Consider the following 25,215-nt stretch of genomic DNA (forward strand, 5'->3'; position numbering starts at 1 on the left):
ATCCTAAAGGATACCCCTTTCTCCCTGTTCTACACGCACGATCCCTCACAAACATGAAAAAGAATACTTAGCCATTTTAAAAATGTAGATCAATATTGATACCATAGAAAGTTATTTATGACATAATATGAAGAGAAAACGCAAATTTGCAATGATAAGTAGGATTCTTTCAAAATTATGTATGGGTATAAAATGTATTTGAAAATATGCAAATAGAGATATCTGGGTTCAATCCCAAGTAACAGAAACCTTTCCTATGCAGCCTTCCATGACAAATCCAGGAACTCTCCTGGCCTCTAAGTTTTTAAAATCTTTACTTAGAGTCTATCTGTGATTTACATACCCTATTAAAGTTTCAAAGAATTACCTGAAGGGCCACAACAGTAAGTGGGTGTTGAAGGGGGCTTCAGAAAATAGTACCATGATTCCACCCCAACACTTGCTTCAATTCATATAGCTCCCTTTTTTTCTGTATATTTTCTATATATTTTATCTGAAAAAAAAGTTTGCCATGGCCAAAGTAAGTTTGAACACCATTAGCCCACAATATGAACTTGGCCATTGTGCTACAATATTTCCAATGGTATGGTCTCATGCAAGATTACAGGTAGTAATTTCACTGAAGTACACCCTGTCTCCTCGGAGTGACTTCAAAGAATTGACAGGACCTTCGTTCCACTTCCTTATTTTTTTTTTTCCACAACCTCAGAATGGCTTTTTTGTTGAATGACTACTCCCATTGACTACTCAGATGACACCAGAAATCATGCTTTACTATTACCTAACATCACAAAAAGCACATCCTTTCCAGAAGCATTTCAAGAGATTTCAACATTCATCAAATGACTTTTGCTACCAGTTGCCAAATACAGTACTATGCATGAAAGTAAAGTAGCTACTTAGGCTTAGGTTAGACTTGAACTTTAAAGGTGGAAGAACAGAGATATACCATCCAATTAAAAGTATAAAAAATTTAAAATTCACTCCTTCAGTCATCCTACTCATATTTGAAGAATCTGACAGGCACATATGGCTAATGAGTACCATATTGGATAGTGGCAATATAGAACATTTACATCACAAAAAATCTCAAATAACAGTGATATAGAGGCCAGTGAGTATGTTTCATAATATATGTTCTAAAAAAAAAAAAAAAAAAAAAAAGAAGTTTGACAAGACGCTGTGATCCCAGCTACATTAATCTGAAAATTCGGGATCCTAAATCCTGTGCCTTACATATTAAAACATTAATGCTGTGAATCTCTACAGAGATTCTACTATCCGACAGATCCAAATTTGTTATTAGAGACAGGGTCTCCCCAAGTTACCCAGGCTGGCTTGGAACTCAATCCTTCTGCCTCAACCCTTCAAGTAGGTGGGATTACAGTTGTGTACTATCATGCCCAGCTGGATACATCCAGTTTGCATTCCAGCTGTTGTTTATTAGCAGTGTGATCTTGAGTTACTTTACTTTGAACCAGTTTTTTCATTTAATGGAAATAGAACTCTTTAGCAATGTCATTAAGAATGAAATGAGATAATGCATGAAAAATTTAAGTGCTTCGAAAATAGAAGTCTCAACAAAATCTCTGCTAATTTTTCTTCCTCAAAATTCAGAGAAATCCTACTTAATTTTGTTTAGTCCAGCATCTCCCAAATTCATTAACAATTTTGTTAGAATATGTGAAAGAATAAGATCTCCCCCAAAGAAGTCTACACCCTAAACACAGAAACCTGTGTTTGTTATGTTACTTGACCCAAATCTTAAAGATTTTGAGATGGGGAAATTATCCTGAGTTACCCAAGCAATCGAAGTAAAAATCACAGGGATTGTTTATAAAGACGGAGGCAGGTGGGGTGGTTAGAGAAGGGAGAGGCGAGGATAGAAGCAGAAACCAAAGGCAGAGAGATTTGAAGATGCTGTGCAGCTGGCTTTAGATGGAAAAAGAGGATATCAGCCAAGAAATATGACAGCCTCGAAAAACTAAAAGAGGTGGACAGATTCTCCCCAGAGCCTCCAGAAGGAGCACACCTCTGCTGATACACTGATTTTAGGACTTCTGACCTTTAGACCTATAAGATTGGTGTATTGATTTATGCTGCTAAATTCGTAGTAAGCTATAGACAGCTGCAATAGGAAACCAACACAGAATGCCTGAAAATATCCCAAGAGATACTTATGTTTCACCGAGGCTGGCCTGATAGGAAGAACTGAAACCAGAATCACAATACAGGATCTATCTCAGTTTAGCAACAAATCAGCTTTGTGATGAAGAACAAGTCACAACCTCTGGGACACCTCAGTTTCTTTTAACCACAATATCATCACCAGTTCGACTTAATTTTTAAAAAACTTATGAAGGTAAAAATTAGATACTTTGACTTCTCAATTACAAGGGGATAATTATGCATAAAGTAGAAAAGTTTTAGAAGAAAATTAGAACTTTCTGTAATTTTAACAAGAAAATGTATGAGAAAGGAAAAGTATTTTTTAAAAAGCTTTTTTAATGCATTTATCAGAAATTGACAAACATTTTGCACCCAGGTTGAAACATTTAGAATCAGATTCTGTAGCTTCCCTTCTCCATCAAAACAGTTTTTTTTGTTGTTGTTGTTTTGTTTATAAGATTTGAGTGCAATTTATTATTGTTCACGTTAAAAATGTTACCAGGCTGGGGATATGGCTTAGTGATAAGGACTCACTCCTGTGTGGCAAGCACTCCAAGGTCAACTCCCAGAACCATCGCCCCCCACCCACCCACCAAAAGTTACCACACCAGGCTTATTTTGCTCAGCGTGCAATATGCCAATCACTGAAAAGACAAGTTTTGCAAATTAGAAAGCATATTCAGGAAGCAGCTTGTGAGGAGACAGGAGAGCAATCTGCCTCCCCAGGATTGGGTTTGGGGATATCTATTTGCTGAAGCATGGAAAAGTGAATGAATCACATTCCTCTGTCCTTACCGTGATAATGCACACATCAGGGGTGTTATCTACAGTCAACCAAAAGTGAGTAACCTAAAAGCAGGTTAAGCAGGTTAAGTCTAGAAAAGCAAGTAAGAGCAGGTAAAGTCTAAAGGATTTATTTCAGTTTCCCCTGGTTTCAATAATAAATTTTTTTCTCTCCCAAACGTGAACAAAAAGGGCAAAATCTAGATGGCAAGAGGTGCCTTGCTCATTTTTTTAAAAAGTGAAGTCTGGGATTCAAGGAAAGCACCATTCTTTGCTTTCTTTGTGTGCCACCAAGAAATCAAATTCATGTTGGATCTCTGAACACTGCCTTCCTTGCCCAACTCATCTGGTCCTGGGATGTTGGACACCTGCATGAAGATGTCTTACCCCCTGCCGAGTTTGGTAGTCATGGAAACAGATCTAGTCACGCTAAGGAGACCACCACAAGCATGTTGCTGGTCGGGGTGGGAACAGGAAGAGAGTAATATCCACCAAATGTTGAATTGTACACTTTAATGGATGAATTGTATGACATGAATGAAACTTTTTTTTTTTAAATGAAAAAATTCTTGTACATGGTGGTTGGTTGTGGCAATTAGATTTTTTTCCCCTAATTAATGGAACATGTCTTTCAGTAGAAAACCACAGCAAATAATACTCTAAAAAATAAGACATCTATAGCCAGGGATGGGCTGGTTATATCTAAGCAGGACTATCCTGGGCCTGTTAAGGTATTTAAATGCTTTACTTGCTTTAGCATGCTGCTACAATATACTACCCCACATATTCTTCACTGTGGATAAATCAACCTCTGACACCTCTCTAGGGGATTTTTGGTTGACTGGAGCCCCTCATTACATTATAACAAAAATCATGGCTGCAATTACAGTTTGCATTATAATAATATAAAAGCAAACTCTTGGGAAGGAAAAAAGGGAGTAAATATATGCCTCAGAATATCAGCCACAGTCATGTTTGGATAGGACTAAGTTCTATATAAGCTGGCACAATGCAGACACACCCTCATGTTTTTACCCTCCTTTTGCTTTCCCAAGGAGCCATCACATTTATGTCCAAATTTTATCCTCCCCAGAGTCAAAATGGGCAGTTATTAACAAAGAACCCTGCCAGAGAATAGGATAGGGTGAAGGAAAAACCATGTCCACCTGGCATCCAAGACTCCAGCTTGTGTCAAGCCATCTTCCAAAGGACAAATAACTGTCTCCAAACTGGAAAATGAGGTTTTGACTCTAATCCAAAATGACCTTTTTTGATTTAATAGTCTCATTTTTCAAAGATAGGGTTGAGGTCTTCTAACTCTTAGTCCCTGGCTCTCCTCAACAACAAAAGCAAGATGAGGTCTCAGACCCAGTCATACCCACTCACTTACCTCAGAGATGAACTGTTGCTCTGCTCATACCTCTAGCCTGGACCGACACTCTGGAATACCAGACATTAGATAATGGGAATGTCACTAAGGAAGGCCCCGAAGCAAAAGATACTCCACAAAAGCAACTGTGGTCCCAAAAGAGAAGCACAATCAGGGGATGACAGAACAGGAGACTCAACAAAGCACAATATTCAGCAAAGGAAAAAACAGTAACCATACTCACGGTTTTTCATTAATATTGTGGGTGGTAGTGAAAAAACTGCCAAATTGTGAGTGCCCACAGACACGGAACTGAGCATGCTTTAAAAGCTCTCCAGCAGGCTAACAAACTGCAGCTGGTCCGTGAAGCCCAGCCTGATTCAATGTGTTCCACGAGGAGTTCAAAGCCTGAACACCTGTGGGTTGTTGGAGAGGTTCACCCTCAGAGATGGAAGAACACTGTGCAGCACTGAACAACCTCTCTGAGAAGCAGCAGCTGTTTTCTGGTGTGCTAAACAGAGTCACTGAATACATAGCAATGATAAGCTCCACAAAGGTACTGGCAGAAGTGAGTGAGAAGGTGCATGGCTAAGTTCCCTGCTCCAATATCACTTCTTTTTTTTTTTTTTTAAATATTTATTATTTAGTAATCGGCGGGTACAGCATCTTTGTATGTGGTGCTGAGGATCGAACCCGGGCCGCACGCATGCCAGGAGAGCGCGCTACCGCTAGAGCCACATCCCAAGCCCCTCCAATATCACTTCTTCCAAGAAGACTTTCCAGGCTCTCCCCCAACCTCCCAACCCCAACCCTCCAATGCCTGGTGTGGGTCAGATGCTCTCCTCCAGGCATCTATAGCAGCCAGGACTTTTCAATGACAATTTCATTGTCCCTGAGATTTGTTTGTCTCTGCCCCCTAGATTGTAGCTCCTTAAAAAAGAGGACTCTTCTTCCACCCTGGGTTCTCAGGGTTAGCATCACACCTAGCACAAGAATGGCCCAATACATATTCACTGAAAGAAAAGCGTGAGCTTTTCTCGCCCATGACAGAAGGCTCAATTTTTAATGGTTGAACTCTGCTAATTTGAGGATCATGTTACTTAAAGAACAATATCCCACAATTTCTTTGTTTGGGCGGGATAGCAAACAGCTTATAAACAGCTCTGAAACCCAACTCTGGACTCTTGGGGTTCCCACTCAACTCAGTCATCTACTAGCTGTGTAGTACTGACCCACAGGCAAGCTATTATATATCTCAGTGTCTTCATCTGTGCAAATAGAGAATACAATCATACCCTCTTCGGGAGCTGTCACGAGGAGCTAAATGCCTGAAACACATGGCACAGAGACTGATTCTTAGGATGCACTCAAAAAAGATTGTCATGATTGTTGGCCCTTCTCTGGAACTAAGCTATAGGGCAAACTTTGCCCAGTGTTGGTAATATAGCATTCACATTTAGCTCTGCTTTTACCAGAAACCAGTTATAAGACTGACCACAAATTGCTTTATCTGGGTTCTTTTGAGATTAAGCTGACTGATGTCCCTTGCTACTTAAATATAAATTCTTTCAGTATAAAGTAGAATTTTAAAAAAATGTCTATGGCCCAAATTTTTAGTTGTTTTATTACTGCTTCACAATTTCCACGGGGTTGTCTCTTGGCAACATCATGGCAGGTAGTATCCCCTATTAGGAAAAGCAGCATGAGACCCAGCTTAGGCTTCGGGGGCAGGGAGCTGCAGAGTTGCTAGGATCATATAGCCCGAGTGTGGAAGCAGACCAGGCTTTCATGAAGTTTTTTGAAAAAAAGCTTTATTGAGGTATAATTTACATATCACAAATTCATATATTTGAGTATACAATTTAAGGTTTCAGTAAATTTAGAGTTATACATTTCCATCATCCCAAAAAAGATCCTTTATGCCTATTTGTAACGACTACCTCTCCACCACACCCCATCCCTCTAGTCCACAAGAGCCAGAGCTATAGTTCTACCTCCCAGAGAAAAAGGGAAAGGAAACAAATCAAACAAACCCAGCACCACTGAAGCTTCTCCAGTAGGTAGCTTTATTGGTCAGACTTATCACTGAGATCAGGGTTTAGAGGAATTTTAAAATGTCATTCCTTTCCTTTCCTGAGAAGAACTGGTGAGAGCAAAATTACCAGAATTTACAGTCTGACGACCAGTCCAGTACCATCTCCATTGGATCACACTAAAAGCACTTCTGATTCAGTCAAGCTTAGGGTGGAAGGTGTCTTCATTTCAACTCTGCCCCTTCCTTTGAACCATTCTAGCTCATCTAGTCCTCCCCAGAGTGTCCACTGCCTTGTAACACTTTCCAATTTCAGACTGGTTCCAGAATTATTTAATCTGAAAAATTTTCTTTTCCCAACTTTAAATGTCATTTTCTTTTAAATCTCTTAAAAAGCCTTCAACATAGAAATTGATTTTTCTTTTATTTCTCTTGTCTAATCTTTTAGGAATTCTCTCTGAAAAGCAGCTTAATTCATCATGTGGTTGTCTTTATCACCATCACTTTTTGAAAAGCCTCATTAGTAAGCAAACCTCTAATTCCAAGCTCCACGATTACCTCTAAAAAACCCATAATAGACTAAACTTGAGTCAACCATAATTAGATTTAATAGGACTTTTTCCCATTTTTTTTTTTTTTATTTTTTCACTACCCAGCTGTGCTTGATATCAGCAAGCTGTTGACAGGACCAAAGGGGTGTTGAGGGTAGGGTAACAAGGAAGCAGATCTCTGCAAAGAGGGAAGGAGCAGCAGCATTGGTTTTGTTTAAAACTGGCTCTCCAAGTGTGTCTCCCAACCAGTAGCAAGGAAGCATTTGAAACTGTTAGAAATGTCAATTTGGGGGTCCGAGTACAGACCTACTGGATCAGGCTATCCAGGGGATTCTGAGGCATGCTTGAATATAAAGGACTTGGTTCAGATGTAGTGCTTACTGAATTGTAGATCTCAAAATTTTAGAAACAAGCTCTTTGAAAATAAGTGCCTTGAATGCGGCTGGGGTTATGGCTCAGTGGTACAGCGCCTGCCTGGCATGTGTGAGGCACTGGGTTTGATCCTCAGTATCACATAAAAATAAATAAAAATAAAGGTATTGTGTCCATCTACAACTAAAAAACAAAAAACAATTAAAAATAATAATTGCCTTGACTGGCTTTAGTGATCTTTCCCCACTTCTCCCCCAACTCCCTGCCCCGAGGAACAAATCCCACTTACGTTTATGTTCTTCTCATTTATCTTTTATAAGCATTATATTTTTATTACTCTACAGGGCTGCTGTTTGGTATTAGACTTGCTAATGAGCAGCAACTGTGTGTGCTGCTGCTGCTGCTGCCTGTCATTTGGTGCAGGCACAGGTATAAGGCATGCAGCAGAGAAGAGCTTAGCAACCAGCCTTCTTCCACATTCTGCTCTCAGGAAACAAGCGTGGAGGAGGGTCCAAAGGTGTCATTTGACACTGACGGAAGAAAGAGCGGAGACAGAAGACAAACCTAAATGAGCTAACTTCCTAAAGCGGAACTGGATGGAGAAGGTGATGCTGGCAGCTGCCTCTGCCAACTCCAACTCCAGCATCATGAACATGTCCTTTGCTTACCTCCATTTTGCTGGAGGGTACCTGCCCTCTGACTCCAAGGACTGGAGGACCATCATCCCAGCTCTCTTGGTGGCTGTCTGCCTGGTGGGCTTCGTGGGGAACCTGTGTGTGATTGGCATTCTCCTTCACAGTGCTTGGAAGGGAAAGCCATCCATGATTCATTCCCTGATTCTGAACCTCAGCCTGGCTGATCTTTCTCTCCTGCTGTTTTCGGCACCTGTTAGAGCTACAGCATACTCCAAAGGTGTTTGGGATCTAGGCTGGTTTGTCTGTAAGTCGTCTGACTGGTTCATCCACATGTGCATGGCAGCCAAGAGCCTGACAATTGTTGCAGTGGCCAAAGTATGCTACATGTATGCAAGTGACCCAGCCAAACAAGTAAGTGTCCACAGCTGCACCATCTGCTCAGTGCTAGTAGCCATCTGGGCTGTGGCTAGCCTGCTACCCCTGCCAGAATGGTTCTTCAGCAATACCAGGCACCACGCAGGTGTGGAAATGTGCCTCATGGATATACCAGCTGTGGCCGAAGAGTTCATGTCAATGTTTGGTAAGCTCTACCCTCTCCTGGTATTTTGCCTTCCATTACTTCTGGCCAGCTTTTATTTCTGGAGAGCTTACAGTCAATGTAAAAACCGAGGAACTAAGACTCAAAATTTTAGAAACCAGATGCGTTCAAAGCAACTCACAGTGATGCTGTTCAGCATTGCTATCACCTCTGCTCTTCTGTGGCTCCCTGAATGGATAGCATGGCTATGGGTATGGCATCTGAAGGCTGGAGGCTCAAGCCCACCACAGGGTTTCATAGCCCTGTCTCAAGTCCTAATGTTTTCCATTTCTTCAGCAAATCCTCTCATTTTTCTAGTGATGTTGGAAGAATTCAGGGAAGGTTTGAAAGGCTTATGGAAATGGATGGTAACCCAAAATCCCCCAAGAGCCTCTGAGACTCAGGAAACACCAGTTGGTAACTTGGAGGTTCTTCCTGACAAGATTCCATCCCCAGAGACCTCAGCATCCATTCCAAAGAAAGAGAAACCTGACTCTCCCAACTCCAGTAAAGAGAAAATGGAGAAGGCAGAGATTCCAGTCCTCCCTGATGTAGAGCAGTTTTGGCATGAGAGGGACACTGTCCCTTCTGTACAAGACAACGATCCTATCCCCTGGGAACATGAAGATCAAGAGACAGAGGGTTGTGATAAATAAAGTTCCAAAGAAAAATGAATTATGGTTAATGTATTTACTTGTACTGCTGCTTATTAATACTACTGACTTTACCATACAAAATTATTAGCCATTAAGAATTACAAAAATGCTTCTGCATTTTCAAAATGTGCAATCTGGTAAGTAAAACACTATGTAATATTTATGCTTCAGAATTATAACCTGGAAGTCCAAAAAATTCATGTAAAGTGTTTAGTATAAAGATGCTGCTGCCAAAGTGATGAGATAGTTAAGCTATTTAGTCACTTGTTCACAGTGAATGTTGCTATTATGTGCACCTTAGAACCAGCTCTGTACTGTGCTGGCTGAAATTGAGCTTCTGTCTGTTAAAGGTTGAGCCTGTATATATATTCATATTCAGTTTCTTCCTAAACCTGCTGGCCCTAATGTCATCAATTTTTATTTCACATAACCAAAGCTCAAGATCCACTTCCACTTAAGAGCTTTCTCTAACACAATGAGTAAATTTTACTTAATGAGCTACTTGTTTGATAAATGTTAGTTTACTTAATAAAAATCCATGTTAATTTTCCCAATCAAAGTTAACAAATAAGGAAACAACCTTATCCCAATTCTGGGTTAATTTCAAACCATAGCTATTTTTGGCAAAGTTTAAGTAAGTTTAAACTTTTCTAGATACTATAAAGTCTTCTTCAATGATCTTTTTAAAGCCACTTAAATAGGTCTTTAGCTATAAAGTCTGAGAATTTTAGGAGCCTAACATGACATCCTCTATTGTGATATGGAAAAAATATATTTTTTAAAAAACCACCCTTCCTTCTCTTCCAAAATGCTTGAAAGTTATTTTTCTTAAAACAGAAATCTGTTCCTCCCAGTATCTCCTTATCCCATGATAAACTATAAGATACAGTGACATAGCTATTAACCATTAATTAAAGGCAAGCCTCAAATATAAAGGAAGGAGGTAGTAAACTTTCTTGTTAAAAGGTATTAATTTTACCCCTAAACACTTATCTGGAAACCTACTCAACTTTTAAAATATTGTAGGGCTTCTAAGTTATAAAAATAATCAAGTAATAAGTGTGAAAAAAGTATGAAAAGACAAATTGGCTGAAAATAGAAAATAAAAATCACAAGTATAATGAATAATGAAAAGCAATAAAAGTCAAATCTGTATTCCTAGACATAAGAGCAAAAATTTAAATAGGCAGTAACTGTTCATTTTATAGTAAAACATCATATTCAGTAAAACATAATAATTATGACACCCTTCTCCTTTTAAATACAAAAAGGACATTTATCTATCATTACTTTCATATGGAATTCTTTGGTATTTTTACTGAGGGGGGAAAATAAAGCGAGCAATGGAAAATCAGAAATATCAAGAATATGCTGTGCAATAAATAAAACACAGATACTGTGTCCATCTACAACAACAAAAAAAAAACTTAAAAAAAGAATATGCTATGCAAAGAAATACTGTTGTTTTTTAATGTTCAATCTGTGGGTTTGGGGATTTTTTTCCCCCTAATAAATTATCATAGTTTGCTTTTTAACACAAAAGGTAGAACTGTTTTTATTTGCTTCAATCCAAATTTTATTTGAAAGTTTCGTGTTAAAGTATAATTTAACCCAAGAACCCAAAATATTGTTTTGTGATACTAAGTTATACAAAAAAAGTCACCATTAAAATTGTTTGTGATGAACCATTTGAATAAAGGTTTTTATGTTCACTATATATTTAGAAAATATAGGATGTAAACTTTCAGTGTTTGACATTTTAACTTGTAAAGAAATAAAAACAATTATGTTTGACTTCAGATAGTTTTTGGAAACTTAAACTGTGTCTTGAATCATCTTTTCAAAATCACCACTTGGAATGATGGGGCTTTATAGGAAGGAAGTCTGACCTTAACAGTAGCTCAGGGTAAAATGATTTTCAGAGTCTGAGGCAGGAGGATTGCAAGTTTAAGGTCAGCTTTAGCAACTTAGTAAGGCCTTGTTTTAAAATAAAAAGGGCTAGTGGTGAAACTCAGTGGTAAAGCACCTCTGGATTCAATTCTCAGCACTGGAAAAAAAAAAAAAAAAAAAGAAGAAGCACCACCACCACCATATGAAGACACTGATACTAAAAACAAAGCATACTTTTAACAAATCTTTCATTAAGGATGTGACATGGTGAATCCTGATTTGATCCCTTAAAAAAATCTGTACAGAAAATTTTGATTTGTGCAATCAAACTCAATATATTTTAAAAGTAGGATACATGAGATATCACCAAGCCATTATCTTCACACTGCTGATTTACTGTGAGAAAACAGAAATGTGGTGAGTAGGCAAACAATTCTGTGTGGAATTTGGAATAACAAAAGAAGACGTGAAAACATCTGAAGAGCAATAATATTTCTATAATAGTTGTGCTCCTTTTGGCAAGCACTTTACTTTGTGAATTTATAAAAATAAAATTTCAAAAGGAGAGAAAAAATACAAATCCCATTTTTTTCAGATTAAGACCTTAGTTTGATCCATTGGTGCCAGGTTTCTACAGAGTTCACACAATTTCTACAGCACTTAATAGATCCAAGCTATTTAGCAAGTAATATGGATGTGCATGTGTCTCTAATTATATACATATAACTTACAAATACAGATCTGTTTGAATTCCCCCTTTCTAGCTTTTGTTGTAATCAGTAGGTATGAGATTAACAGGAAAGAAAAATCATGCGGCACTCAGAAACTGGCAAACTATGAAAGGATAAAATAGTTCTATTTTGTTTTTGATTGGGGAGGTAAAGTTAGAAAAAGCAATTGAGAACCAAAGTTTCATGGTGTGATACGCATGACATTGATAGAACATCAAAAAGGCACAAACCATCAATGTTTCTATAAATGGCAAAACAAACAGAAAAGAAGCAAAGCAAAGAAAAACAAAACAAAAATCAGCATCTTCTTTCTAGTAAGCAATAAATATTACTAAGGGACTTCAGCATCCAAAAAAATGGTTCTGTACAAATTTCTTCTCTTTATACTGGGAAATACTGCATTCATATTCAAGATTTTAAAAACTATGTAATAGTCAAGATTCAAAGATTACTTTCTTTGTGCCAAATTCCACCTGCTGTTTCTTTTTAAACAGGTATAAATTAGTTCTTAAAATTATGTAACAATAATCATATATAATCCACATATATAAAAAGGATTGGTTTATTGTAGTTCAAATACATAAACTGAACATTCAAACATCTTAAACTTTAGAAACAAAAGTTTAACATTCAAACAGGAGTATAGTTTACAGGGAATACCCAGAAAGGTAATTTTGTTGTCTAATCCAGAATATTGATAAAGATCACTTAATGGAGAATAAAATATATTTAACCAGGAGTTCTATTCTGGTCAACATGTTAGTTATGAATGTGGTTCCATACCTGAGAAGAAATTACTAAATAAATCTTCTCTTAGGCTAAACAACAAGACTTGGCCTATAATTCAGAGGGAATAATCAAAGCACATAAGTGAACAAATAAAACTAAACTGTTCTTTAGAGACAAAGGTAAAAGTATGTCCATTATAATATTCTTAGCCTCTGGAAGAATTCAATTTTCAGTGTTTTCTCTTTTACCCGCATTAAAAAAAAAATCAAAACAAACCCTAACTTAAATTTTCTTGGGAGTCTGTGGTATTTGCATCTTGCAAGGTCAAACCACAAATGCTCTTTTGTCTTGCATGAATAACACTGCTAGAAAGAACGTCACCAAGTCACTGACTTCCACACCTCATAAAAAGATGATTTTTAGCTTCAGTATTTTAGATTTACTAGAGATAGCCTATATTTGAGTATGTATGTCAGTCATGCCACACAAAGAAAAGCATATTTCCAAAATATTCTGTTCAGAAACTGTTCGCAAATGCTTCTCCTGTTGTCAGATGATTTTCCAATAGGTTGACTAATGCACATATATGTAAAAACCTGAAAACTGGCTCATGCAAGCGTTCTGAATTAATAGATACCCCTGTGGAAGAGTATTTGGATTTATTTTGTTGATCGTCTAGTGGGTTCTGATGCTGTGGGAGGTGGTGGTGGACCCCGTCGATCCAGGTCATCAACATATGCCACAATCAGTTTACGCCTCTCCTCTGGCACACAGTCCAATACTAGATACCGTTTGTCATTCTGCAAAATTTTTTCTACATCTTTCAGGTGCTGATCAGATTCTTGGATTAGCTTTTTGGATCTGAAATAAGAAAAAGAAGACCAAGAATTACTGACTGCTGTTCACTGGTCTTTCAAAAATGAGCTGGAAATGTCCATCTAGTTCCTAATTGTGTTTCCATTTTTTTTCTTTTTTTTTTTTTTTTAAGAAAAATTTCACTGCAGTAGTCACCTTTGTAAATCACCTCAGCAAAGACTCCAAGGAGTGAAAGGGCCTCAGAAGCTGAATTACCCTCCCACCCCTACTGGTGGTCCCTCCAGATCAGGGCTGAGGGTGGGTGGGTAAATCTTGCCCGTGCTGTACCTGTTCTGTGGATGAACAGAGGACTTCAGTCTGCGGGGCTGCCAATCCCAGCATCTTTCACAAGCTTTCACTTTCACATCTTTCACTAAATTAACTATAAAAATGTAGAAAGAAGTCTTACTTCACATCTAATTTAAAAGCCCAAGCTGATGCAAAACATTAAGGATCCTGACCAAAAAATCCAAATGACAAAATACCTAAAAACCACACCCTCAGCACTATCTATCCTCCCGTGCACATACCCTTCATTAAAATGTTTCAATTTTTCTTTTAAAGGACGAAATGCTGGAGCATGAAACAAAAAATGGTTTCCTGCATACTGATTGATAAGCAATGCAAAATTGTTTCCCTAATGGTAAATGACTGGAGTTGGGTAACTACTGGGTATGCTACACAGAAATCTTGTTTTAAAAACTCTTGATTTTATAACTTAAAAATTACATAAATGTATCCAGCAAACTGCTTTCCTCTGAGGGGAAAAAAATGTTTTTGCTAAGCTTAAGTAGAGGATTTCAGGTGTTAGAATGATCTAATGACATGGAATAGTTTTTAGAGGAGGCAAAGATAACTGATAGTGAAGTCTCTTCATGAAATACCATTCTTATAAAGTTGAGGATACTCTAAAAAAAAAAAAAAAAGAAAGAAAGAAAAAAAAAAGCAGTGAAGTAAAAACAAAAGTATGTTTTAAAAACCGGATGGGTGGGTAACACACAAAAAAAGAATTGACATCTGGGCCCTTTCTTCAAAAAAAAAAAAAAAAAAGGGGGGGGGGGTGGGGGGGGAGGAAAAAAGTACAGTATATATGGACTCTATTTGGCTTTGGATAAAAGTTGGCATCTTCTTATTCCTAAAAATTAATAATGTCAACATGTGTGTGAATGCAAAGTATGCTTTGGCCGTTAGAGTAAAGACTAGTAAAGACAATGACTGTCAATATGAAACATTTCAATACACGCACCTATATGTTATAAATTTGGTCTCTTTCAAAAGCGTCCTAAAGTCAGCTTTAGCTGTGATGTACTTGTCTCTGATGTATTCTTCAAACTCTCTTTGTTTTTTCTGGAAAAAAAAAAAACACAAAGAAAATAAGATCATTGGGGGGAGGGGACTACTTCCAAAATGAACATTAATTATTCATTAAACCAGTAATTTGTTAACACATGTAATAAAATTAAAAAATCAAAAAGACTATCAGATACATTCTAGGTCCTATAAAATTCACTGAAGTGTACAATTTGCAATGCATATTAAAGCGAAAAATTTTAAAAAGCAAGAATGAGAAACCATGAAGCACTACACTGCCAAGCATTTTACAAACATCTCCTTTAATATTCATAACAACCTCAAGAGGTAAAAATCTTTTAAAAAATAAAGAGATGAAGGCTTAAGTGTTCATTTCCTACTGACATATCTTAAAGCACAAAGACACTAATAGGATATAATTTGATATAATTTATGTATACATCAAGTATAAGGAAACACTCAGAACTTACAAATGACTTACACTGAGCATTTAACTTTCTAGTAAAAAAAGGCCTTACTACCAATTCTAAACAGGCAAGTCAGAAACTAGGAGTGGGTTTCTAATTTAATCAGTCTACAACTCTTTCCCAGTCTTGTATATTTTGTGGTCCAGCTAATGAAAATCCAACTTACTAGAGTATGAAGGGGAAGAATATTAGATCTATGGGTTTTTAGATACCAGACCTAAAGAAACCAACCAGGCAAGGGAATGATGGGAAGAAAAAACACATAAAGGGTCAAGGGATAAAAATAATGAGGAATACTTTTCTTAACATCATTCACTATTTTAAACTTTAGGTGAATTTGTTTTCTATACTAGAGCCAGAGCGCATGACAAGAGGGCTCAGTTTTTATAAACTTCTGAGAGTTTTCTGTACTGCAAAGTCTCTGGAACATACAAGAACTCAGGATCTTATTGTAATGTTCTGTTAGCGTGGCTTAAAAAGTCAGGTGTTTTGATATCTCGATATCAACTGCCACGAATAGGTCTATCTAGTGGGACTTGACTGTAAAATAAAACCATACCTTCATTAAATCTCTATGATTGCAAAACACAAGTTTACCTCTAAGAAATATAATTTAACTTTAGATAATGCCTTCTTAATATATTATGCAAAAAAATGAATTTAAAATTCAGATTCATTTTTCATACAATTGAAATTGACTTAAAACCATCAACTTCATTTTGGTCAAGATATTAATATACTGGGGCAGATTGGAACTCCCCTCCCTAAAACTTGGCAATAAAATTATGAGTCTCTTAAAAAATAAAAAATAAACTAGTGCTACTGATTAAGTACCTAATCAATATGTATAAACTGACAGTAAATCTCAGACAAAATCTTCTTACCCTGTCACTAGAAGAGAACTTAATACACCGAGGATCTTCTTTAATGATTTTTTTAACTTCTTTCCACGTGGATGTTAAGGTAATCTTTGAAAAGACAAGTGAATAAATAACATAAATACAATTCACTTTTATTTAGGGGGTCAAACTGCAGCACATATGGTACATAATATTACACACTGACCTGCGATCTCTTGTAATGCCCAAGCGTAACTGGACTAGTTAGGGACAGGGAAGCAGCTTTAATGCAATTTCTTTTTGTTGGCTTGCCACAAGAGTTATTTTCATGGCCATACTTTCAAGGTGGCCTAAGACAATCACCTGCAAACCCTGTATTTACATGGGCAAACATCATAACTTCTGAAGAAACCATCACCAAAAAGAGAGCAGATAAACAGGAACAAAACCTGGATAACAAAGGGTACAAACTGCCAAACAAGGGGCCATAGTACCAAATTGAAAATGGAGCAAAGAAGGAATTTACTAAATCTATAATCAGGAGGGATCACTGATCACACACAACTAAGGACAATTTGAATTAGTACAGGAGCAGTTATGAATTTGCAAACTGCAAAAAGAAGTAATTTCTAAATATTAAGAATGCTATAACATATTCAAAAGAGAAAAAAAATCAGAAGAGAGTGTCATAAAAACTATGAATTCCGGTAATAGGTCTAAAGACCATGACACTAAAGATCATATCAATGTTTTACTTTTGAAATATGGAAGATTCATCCAGATGAAAGATAGGAAAAATAGAGACTCTCACCGCAGAGGTTTCATCCAGAAGTTGCCTAAAGTGCTCCCTTTTCTTTTTGGTGAGTGCTTCAATGTGTTCATTAAAAAGCTTTTCTTTCTCCTCTCTTTCCAATAAGGATCCAGATTCCCAGCGGTGATCTTTTCGGAGGGTCCTCCGAGTATCAGACCATGACACATCTGAAGAACGTACCTAAACACAGAGAAAATATATATATATATATATATATATATATACACACACACACACACACACACACACATACATACACACACACACACACACCAAATGGACTTTTCATATTTCAACAATAAGAGGCCAATTATTTAGTTGAGGAATGATAATCCATTTTAAAAAGGTAAAATCACATTCAGAAACTAAGAGGTAACAATTTCTGAAAAATATATTCCTTTAATAGATTAAAAGTGAATCTTGTGTTAAAAGGCCATTTAAATAGAACTTTTAGCAAGTTAATTAGTTCAAGACACTTGAGTACCACTAATTTAATTAACAACTAAGCAATGTGTATTGCCAATGATAAAGAAAAAAAAACTTAGGATAACTCCTAGTTAATAAATCACTAAAAGCATACTTTAAGCCAGAATTCTTACCTCCCCACTGCTCACCTAAGCTATCAAATACATATTTAGAAATCGGGAAGGTGGGGAAAAAATGAAGAGACATTATCTCCCATCAAACATAATCTATAAGAACTTCAAACAGTAGTTAGGTACTAATACCTTACAAATATGTGGCATTAATTTGTATTCTTACAATACCAAAGATCTCAAAAAAAAAAAAAAAAAAAGCAACACAATAAATCTTGAGCTCAAATTTAGATTTATCCACTACCTACTAGAACTCTTCCAAGCATAAGCAAGACATAATGGAGTCAAGAAGACAAGATAACATAAAAAAATCAATTAACTATAAAATACCATATTAACAAAATGATATGATCATCAATAGATAACAGAAAAAGCATTGGACAAAATAACTGTCACAACAAAAACTCAACAAATTAGTTATAGAAGAAATATATCTCAAAACAATGAAGACCATATAAGACAAACCAAGAGCTAACATCATACCCAACCATATAAAGTTGAAAACTTTCCCTGTAAGATTAGGAACAAGACAATGTGCCCACTCTTCACCATTCCTTTTCAACTACTACATTCAGTAGAATGTCCTAGCCACAGCAATTAGGCAAGAGAAATAAAAGATATCCCAACAAGACAGGAAGAAGTAAAATTGTCTGTCTGTTGATAGTATGATCTAGATGAAGACTCCACCAAAAAACTATTAAACTGATAAAACAAATTTGGTAAAGTTGTAGGATACAAATCTACATTAAAAGTTAGTAGCATTTTCACAGACTTAACAAAAAACTAACAAAAAAGAAAATACTTAGGTATAAATTTAACTGAGGAAGAAGAACCTAAATACTGAAAACTATAAATGCTGATAAAAAAAAAATGAAGAAAACACAATAAATTAAACAAAATCTTGTGTGCACAGATTGGAAGAATTAATATCGTTAAATGTACACACTACCCAAAGTGATCCACAGATTCAAGGCAATCCTCATCAAAATTGAATGTTATTTTTTGCAAAAACAGTATTATTTTCAATACTTCAAATTCATGAGACCACAAAAGACTCATAAGAGCTAACCAATCTTGAACAAAAAGAACAAAGCTGGAGTCATCATACTCCCTGATTTCAAGATATATTATAGAGCAACTATAACCCAAGCAACATGGTACTGGCATAATAATAACAGGCACATCAACCAAAGGAACAGGTCAAAAAGTCCCAGAAATAAACCCATGCATTTATAGTTAAAAGTATCAAGAACAGACAACAGGGAAAGGACAATTATTTCCAATAATTGGTACTAGTTAAAACTGAATATTCACACATGCAGAGAAATAAAAATGGATGCTAGTCTCACATCATTTATTTAAAACAAAATTCAAAATTCAAAACACCTGAAACTGTTATAACTCAGAGAAGAAAATGTAGGGGAAAAGCTCTACAGCGCTGGTCCAAACAATTATTTTTTGGATATAACCCTGAAAGCACTAACAACAAAAACAAAAATAGACAAACCAATGGGATTGAATCAAACTAAAAACTTCACAGCAAAAGAAACAACAAATGAAGAAACAATGTGCAAAATGTGAAAAAATAAATGCAAACCACAGTTGGATAAATAATCCAAATATTAAGGAATTCAAGGAACTCAACAAGAAAAAAACAAATAACCAGATTAAAAAATGGGCAAAGGGCATGAACACACATTTCTCAAAAGACATACAAATGGCCATTAGGGAATATGAAAAAATGCTCAGCATCACTAATCATTTTAAGATATGAAAATTTAAACCACAGTGAGATATTACCTCAAACCCAAGTATGACTTTTTGTGTGTGTCTATGTGTGCTAGTGATTGAACCCAGAGGTACTTTACCACTGAGCCATATACCCAGCCCTTTTTTTATTTTTTATTTTGAGACAGGGTCTCCTCACTAAGTTGCTTAGGCTGGCCTTGAACTTGTGATCCTCCTGCCTCAGCCTCCTGAGCTAGGATTACAGATGTGTATTACCACAAAGGCCTAAGTATGTTTTTTATTAAAAAGATGAAAGAAGTCTTTTAGTGAGAATGGGAACTTTCATACACTGTTGGTGACAATGTAAATTAGCATAAGCAGTTCCTCAGGTAACTAAAACCAAAACTACCATGAGATTCACTAATCCCCTTTCTGGGTATATATACAAAGTAACTAAAATCATCATGTTGAAGGGAGAACAACTCTCCCAAGTACTCACTGCAGCATTATAACTAAGTGTTCATCAGTGAAGAATAAGAAATATAATATCTATGTAAATAAATATAACAGATACATGCAAATATATAAAACGCATAATGGTAATTCTGCCTTTAAAAGAAATCAAATCCTGTCATTTGTAAACCTAGAACACTGTTAAGTGAAATAAGCCAGGCAAAGAAAAGACAAAAACCATATGATCTTATTTAAATGTGGAATCTAAAAAAGGTGAACTCACAGGAGACAACAGAATGGAGTGGTAAAGAGTGGGGAAGATAATGGGGACTTAGTGGGCAAAGGGTACAAAGTTTTAGACAGTGCAAGAATGAGTTTTGAAATCTGCACAGCAGGGTGACTTGTTAATAATACTGTATTACATATTGAAAACAACTATAAATTTGAAATGTCTCAACATAAGAAATGATTATGCAAAGTGATGGTTATGTTATTTAGCTTGATTTAACTATTCTACATTATATAAACACAGTAAGATTACAGTATGCTCCATAAGTGTATACAAGTATGATCTGACAAATGAAAATAATATCCAATAGGGAGAGTGAAAAGATAAAAAGATAGGAAAGAAATATTTACAAATGCATATTTAGCCACTGTTTATCAAAAATCTAAATATGTGCCAGATAAATACTGTGTTTAGCACTGGAACTACAAAATGAGATGTTACTGAGTATACTTTTTTTTTAAAGGACAAACACATAAACAAATAATTACATGTAGTAAATGCTGCAATGTGTATGCTAATCACAAGGATGATAAAAAAGAACAATGAGATTAAATCTACCTGCGGGACAGGGAGTAGCCTCACAGAAGAGATTTGTGTGCACTCTTAAAGAATGAGAAAGTGTGTCACTGTAGGAGGAACAGTTTGAAAGCATTCTTGATGAAAGGATTGCTATAAAACAATGGTAGGATGGTATGGGTCATTAAGGACAGTTTAGCAATGTTGGAACTCAAGGAGCAACTGAGGAAAGCAAAGATGATAAAGTGGGGAAAATCAAGGAAAGAACTGCATTTCATATTATGCTAAAGAGCTGCATTTGACCTGCTGTAAATACAGAGACCCTTCACCTCCTGCAAGTAATTAGGAGAATAACAAAATCAGATCTGCTTTTTTTTTTTTTGTGTGTGTGTGTGTGTGTGTGTGTGTGTGTGTGTTCTGGAGCGAACTCAGGGCCTTGTGCATGCTAGGCAAGTGTTCCATGCACAAAGATTTCTAGGATAGCAATAAAGTAGATAAACTTGAAGAAATGTTAAAGGAAGAGAGAGAAATTTCAAAACTACTGGAATTGTCCAGAACATGGAAAAAAGAAAAGTTAGAAGCAGCAAAAGGAATAATAGAGTCCCATTTAAAGACAGAAAAGAAGTGCATGAATCAGGTGACAAGGAGAAGGCAAAATATAACGGAGTATATTTATACAGCATAGCAGTCTGGGGGCATCAGTGTAGGGACAAAAAACCCTACATACCTCAACAACCCTGAGAGGTAAGGCAGAAGATTTCAAGAAAGTTTCAGGGTATCTCCTGGGGTCAGTACACCTCCAGTCCTACATCTCATACCATCTACATGTACAATAATTGATCATCACAATGATGACCCTAAATCATCAAGAAAAAAAGTCCAATTATGTTCAGCACACTTTATTACTATGGCAGGTAAGTGAGTAATTAAGATGGCTTTCATCAACAATTTAAAAATAGAATTTTGAGACCAAACAATTATGAATTTTCATATATGCAAAACATCTAATTTCCAAATTTGTTAAATAACTAGTTTCCCTATTCTACAGTGCTAATACCAAGTCTTTGATTTTTAAAGCTTTGTAAACAACAAATTATCTCTTGTAGTCAAAGAATGTTAAACGTTCAAAATTAGGCAATATAACAGATTTCTGATATCCAGTACTTTAGAAGGGGGCGGGGGTTAACAAATACCATATCAGACAGAAGAGCCTTGAAATTCTGGATAGCTTCTTCTCTTTTGTGTTGCTCTCGCTCTCGATCTATTTCTTTTGTTTGTTCCGAACGAGCTTTTTGAACCTCCCTTTCCCTTTCCCGAAGGCTTGCCTCAATGCGGGCTTGCCTTTCAAGTTCCTTTTCTTTTTCTGAGTCTAAATTCTGTAAAAGTAAAATTATATTATTTTTCTCACCAACTCCATCAAAATATGGTTTCATAGAATAATTAGCTTGCCAAAAAAAAACTTGAATCTAGTTTTTAACCAGTATCATTCCCTGATTTTTATGTTAATACCAACATTTCCAACTTCCCCCACAAAACATACCGTTTAAATAGTTAAGAATTATTATTCAGTTATAACGGTACAAGTAAACACAATAACACTCCACTGTCATGTATAACTTAAAAAAAAAAAAAAAAAACAAGTAAACACAATGGTTACCTTAGCTATTTTTTCAATGTACTGTTTGAAAAGGTCTTCTCTCATTGATGAACTATCCACTGCTTTGTAGCGTGGATCGCTTTCTACTTTGTCTTTTACTTTGCTCCACCGAGACTGACTGTCCAAGTGATGATTTGATAATAGTTCAAAGAAATCTGATTTAATCTATATTTTAAAACAAGTAGTGGGATGGGGGAGAATAATATATCATGATAAAATTATCATAGCTAAATATTTACAAGTAGAAAAAATAACGTTTACTTACTTTAAATATGAGAATAACAACTTTAAAAATGCATTTAGAATAGAATAAATCTTAGTAAAAGAGGATAACAGAACTGCTCCTTTATTTAAAAAATAAAAATCAATAAGCATACAGACTCTCACTTAAAAATCTGTCAAATTCAAAATAAGTTGTATTTTATAAAGAAAAAACTACGAAGAAATAAAACTTTTTTGTTTTGCTTAACTTTTGGCCTCAGAACTGCCACTGTTTTCATGGAGAATATCAATGCACTCAGGCTTATGAATTGATAGCAAAATAACATCAAGTTGGCAAGAACGACATCTTAAAAACTGATGAATAAATTTTTCAATTATTAAAATAGGAGAACTCACTAAGCACAAATATTAAGTCATTACAAATATAGTGTTAAATGCCTAAAATCAAAATAGGGTAAAAATTTGTATTCTGGTAAAAAGAGCAATGTTTGTCCCTTGACATATAAGAAAATAATTTCTACATTGATCATAATTAATCCTTATCAAAAGAACTACTTTTAAATTTTCTGTACTTTTTAAGTGTTTGTCAAATACCATACTTAACTACTAAGTACCAAAGATAAGAATTAAATAGTATTAATTCTTAAGACCCTACTCCAAAAATATCTTTATTTTTTAAACAGGAAGAAAAAGTAAAAGCATTTATTTTTACAAACTTTTGAGGACCTAAATGTTTTAAAAATTCAATCTTATTTTAATTACTTTGTATTCCTACCACAGATATGTTCCCAGTGTAGCCAAAATCTTTTCAACAAAGGATTCTGACTATGTCAAGACCCTCCCCACCATAGGGATTAAATATCTGCCTTTCTGCCTAAGGGAATAAGAAATTAGAAATGCAATCAGAATTTAAGATGTGTGTACAAAAAGAAATGAATCATTCCTTCTGCCTATTCCTACCCTATCAATCCCCCTTACAACCTCATTTCTCTTATTAAAGGAGGTTAAGATCCTTTCTGGAAAACATTTGTAAAGTTATAAGAAATACATCATCTACATCAGAAATATTTTTTAGAAGAGAAGAACTAATGAATTGTGGATCTCTCCACTGCTGAATTTGGCTCTTAATTCCATTTACATTAGTGAGTAATGTTCATAAACACAATATTTCAAGACAGTTATTAAGAAAACACTCATTTGGGTTCTATCACAGTGCTTCCCAAATTATCTATGGTGAAGGACATTTTTTAAAGCAACAAATATTTTAAAGCAACAAATTTTCAGAAAATACAAAAAAAAAGTGTCATAAAAAAGAAATACTTGATAGTAGTGATATAATTTCTATTCATCTTGTCTACTTTGTATGATGAAAACAAATTTCTAGATTTGTTTAAAAACTAAGTGCAAAATTTACAACACCTATGTTAAAACACACAATTTCTAACAAACAGGAATTTTTCTAAACCAAAGAAATTCATATTAACTTAGATAACCCTATAAAGTAAGGGTTATCATATAGTTTCTAAAAATTTATGATGTATAAACAAACCATAAGTAAAATTAAATTTTAACTTCCTTTCATTGGGAGAGATTATCATGGCAGGCTATAAGTGGCTTAACTGTGCAAATTATTTGAGAGCTGTATCAATGTTATAAATTGTCATTTACCATTACTTCAAGTCAAGATCCAGATATTCTCCCTGTTTTCTTCCCTATTACAAAATTACTTAACTTATTCAGCAGGAAATTTAAAAAGGAGAAAAATACCAACTTCATTAAAAGAAGATTAATTCCATTACATGTAACATCAAACGTGATATTCTAAAATGTATTTGAACCACAACCTTACAAAACTTGCTTATAAGAAAAAAGTAAACAAATAAACTTATAATCCTAGCAGCTCAGGAGGCTGAAACAGGAGGACTGAGAGTTCAAAGCCAGCCTCAGCAATTTAGCAAGGCCCTAAGCAACTCAGAGACAGTCTCTAAAAAAAAAAACAAAACAAAAAACAAACTAACAAACAAACAAAAAACACACAAAAACTTGCTACTTAAGAAAAAAGAAAAACAGATTTCACCAGAAGTCAGTTAATTTTAAGCCTTTATAGACAATATACTTCATAAGAATATAAATAATACAGTGGAAGTCATGAAAGAAAAGTCATAAAATTTCATGTATCAAATATTCTCAGAATGTGAATATAAATATACTACACTTAAACCCTTAACAATTTCTCCTTTGATAGACTAGTTAGAATTGATTTTGCATTTGTTAAACTGGCTCAGATGTTTCCCTTTAGCAATTTCCTGATTTATTATTACTTTGCAATTAAAAAAAATAGATAATTTACTTATATATCATGTCTACTTAATTTCATTTTTTAAATTAACACATTCTGGGCAAAATTCTCACCATTTCATAAAGAAAAGTACTTAAAAAAAAAGTTAAGTACAGGAACTGAGAGAGTCTAATGTTATCATATAAAGATACCAATTCTTTCCTCACTAGGGAATCCCATAATAGTTTGCAGGTTAGATGACAACTGTCAGACTGCACTGATTAGCAGGCCACACAGCACAAAACTGTAAAGTCTACCCACTCATTATAAAACAGAATATACAAAATAGCTACAAAAAAGCATTCAGAGAAAGAAAATTAGGTTAAAAATGCAAAGAAACACATTCAACTTGTATAAAAACTATCATACACTATTAAACATTTAATTACTTGATTTTCTTTCAGGTTATTCTAGAAGTTAAATGCAACAAACTATTCATTAATGTTTCTTAATATAAGCTGTAATGTTTTAACTTCCCAGAATAAGCAGTGATTTTAAATGTCAAGAATGATTAGGTTCCAGAGGTTATTTCCCCCCATTCATAAAACACACCAGGACGCTAAGGAGAATGGCTGCATGTTTTGATGGTTCACACACCACTGGTGCTCTCTCCCCACCAATCTGCCTCCTCAGTGGTGA

General features: G+C 35.3%; 2 protein-coding genes across 7 annotated transcripts in view; one reads left to right on the forward strand and one right to left on the reverse strand.

The window, feature by feature from the left end:
* Positions 1-7,571: 7,571 nt before the first annotated feature.
* On the forward strand, positions 7,572-9,500 carry GPR151 (G protein-coupled receptor 151). Its single transcript, XM_081303042.1, has one exon. The coding sequence runs from the start codon at positions 7,873-7,875 to the stop codon at positions 9,142-9,144; it is 1,272 nt and encodes a 423-aa protein (XP_081159168.1). The 5' UTR covers positions 7,572-7,872; the 3' UTR covers positions 9,145-9,500.
* A 1,571-nt stretch (positions 9,501-11,071) lies between these two features.
* Positions 11,072-25,215, reverse strand: part of TCERG1 (transcription elongation regulator 1) — a 63,872-nt gene continuing 49,728 nt past the window's right edge. For 4 of the 6 annotated variants that reach the window (XM_081288909.1, XM_081288908.1, XM_081288907.1 and 1 more), the window contains 6 exons: positions 22,017-22,181; positions 21,553-21,735; positions 16,778-16,957; positions 16,012-16,095; positions 14,596-14,696; positions 11,072-13,355 (listed from right to left, as the gene is read on the reverse strand). In XM_081288909.1, the coding sequence (XP_081145035.1) occupies positions 13,154-13,355; positions 14,596-14,696; positions 16,012-16,095; positions 16,778-16,957; positions 21,553-21,735; positions 22,017-22,181 (915 nt within the window). In that variant the 3' untranslated portion in view covers positions 11,072-13,153. Of the gene's footprint in view, positions 13,356-13,637; positions 13,732-14,595; positions 14,697-16,011; positions 16,096-16,192; positions 16,339-16,777; positions 16,958-21,552; positions 21,736-22,016; positions 22,182-25,215 lie in introns of those variants that run through there. The other 2 variants (XR_014021334.1, XM_081288910.1) reach the window with 2 other exon arrangements.

Source organism: Spermophilus citellus, assembly GCF_964194105.1.
Source record: "Spermophilus citellus genome assembly, chromosome: 1".
NCBI classification, from domain to species: Eukaryota; Metazoa; Chordata; class Mammalia; order Rodentia; family Sciuridae; genus Spermophilus; species Spermophilus citellus.

Coding starts and splice junctions, on each gene's coding strand:
- GPR151 (XM_081303042.1), top strand. CDS start 7,873: ATGGAGAAGGTGATGCTGGCAGCTGCCTCTGCCAACTCCAACTCCAGC.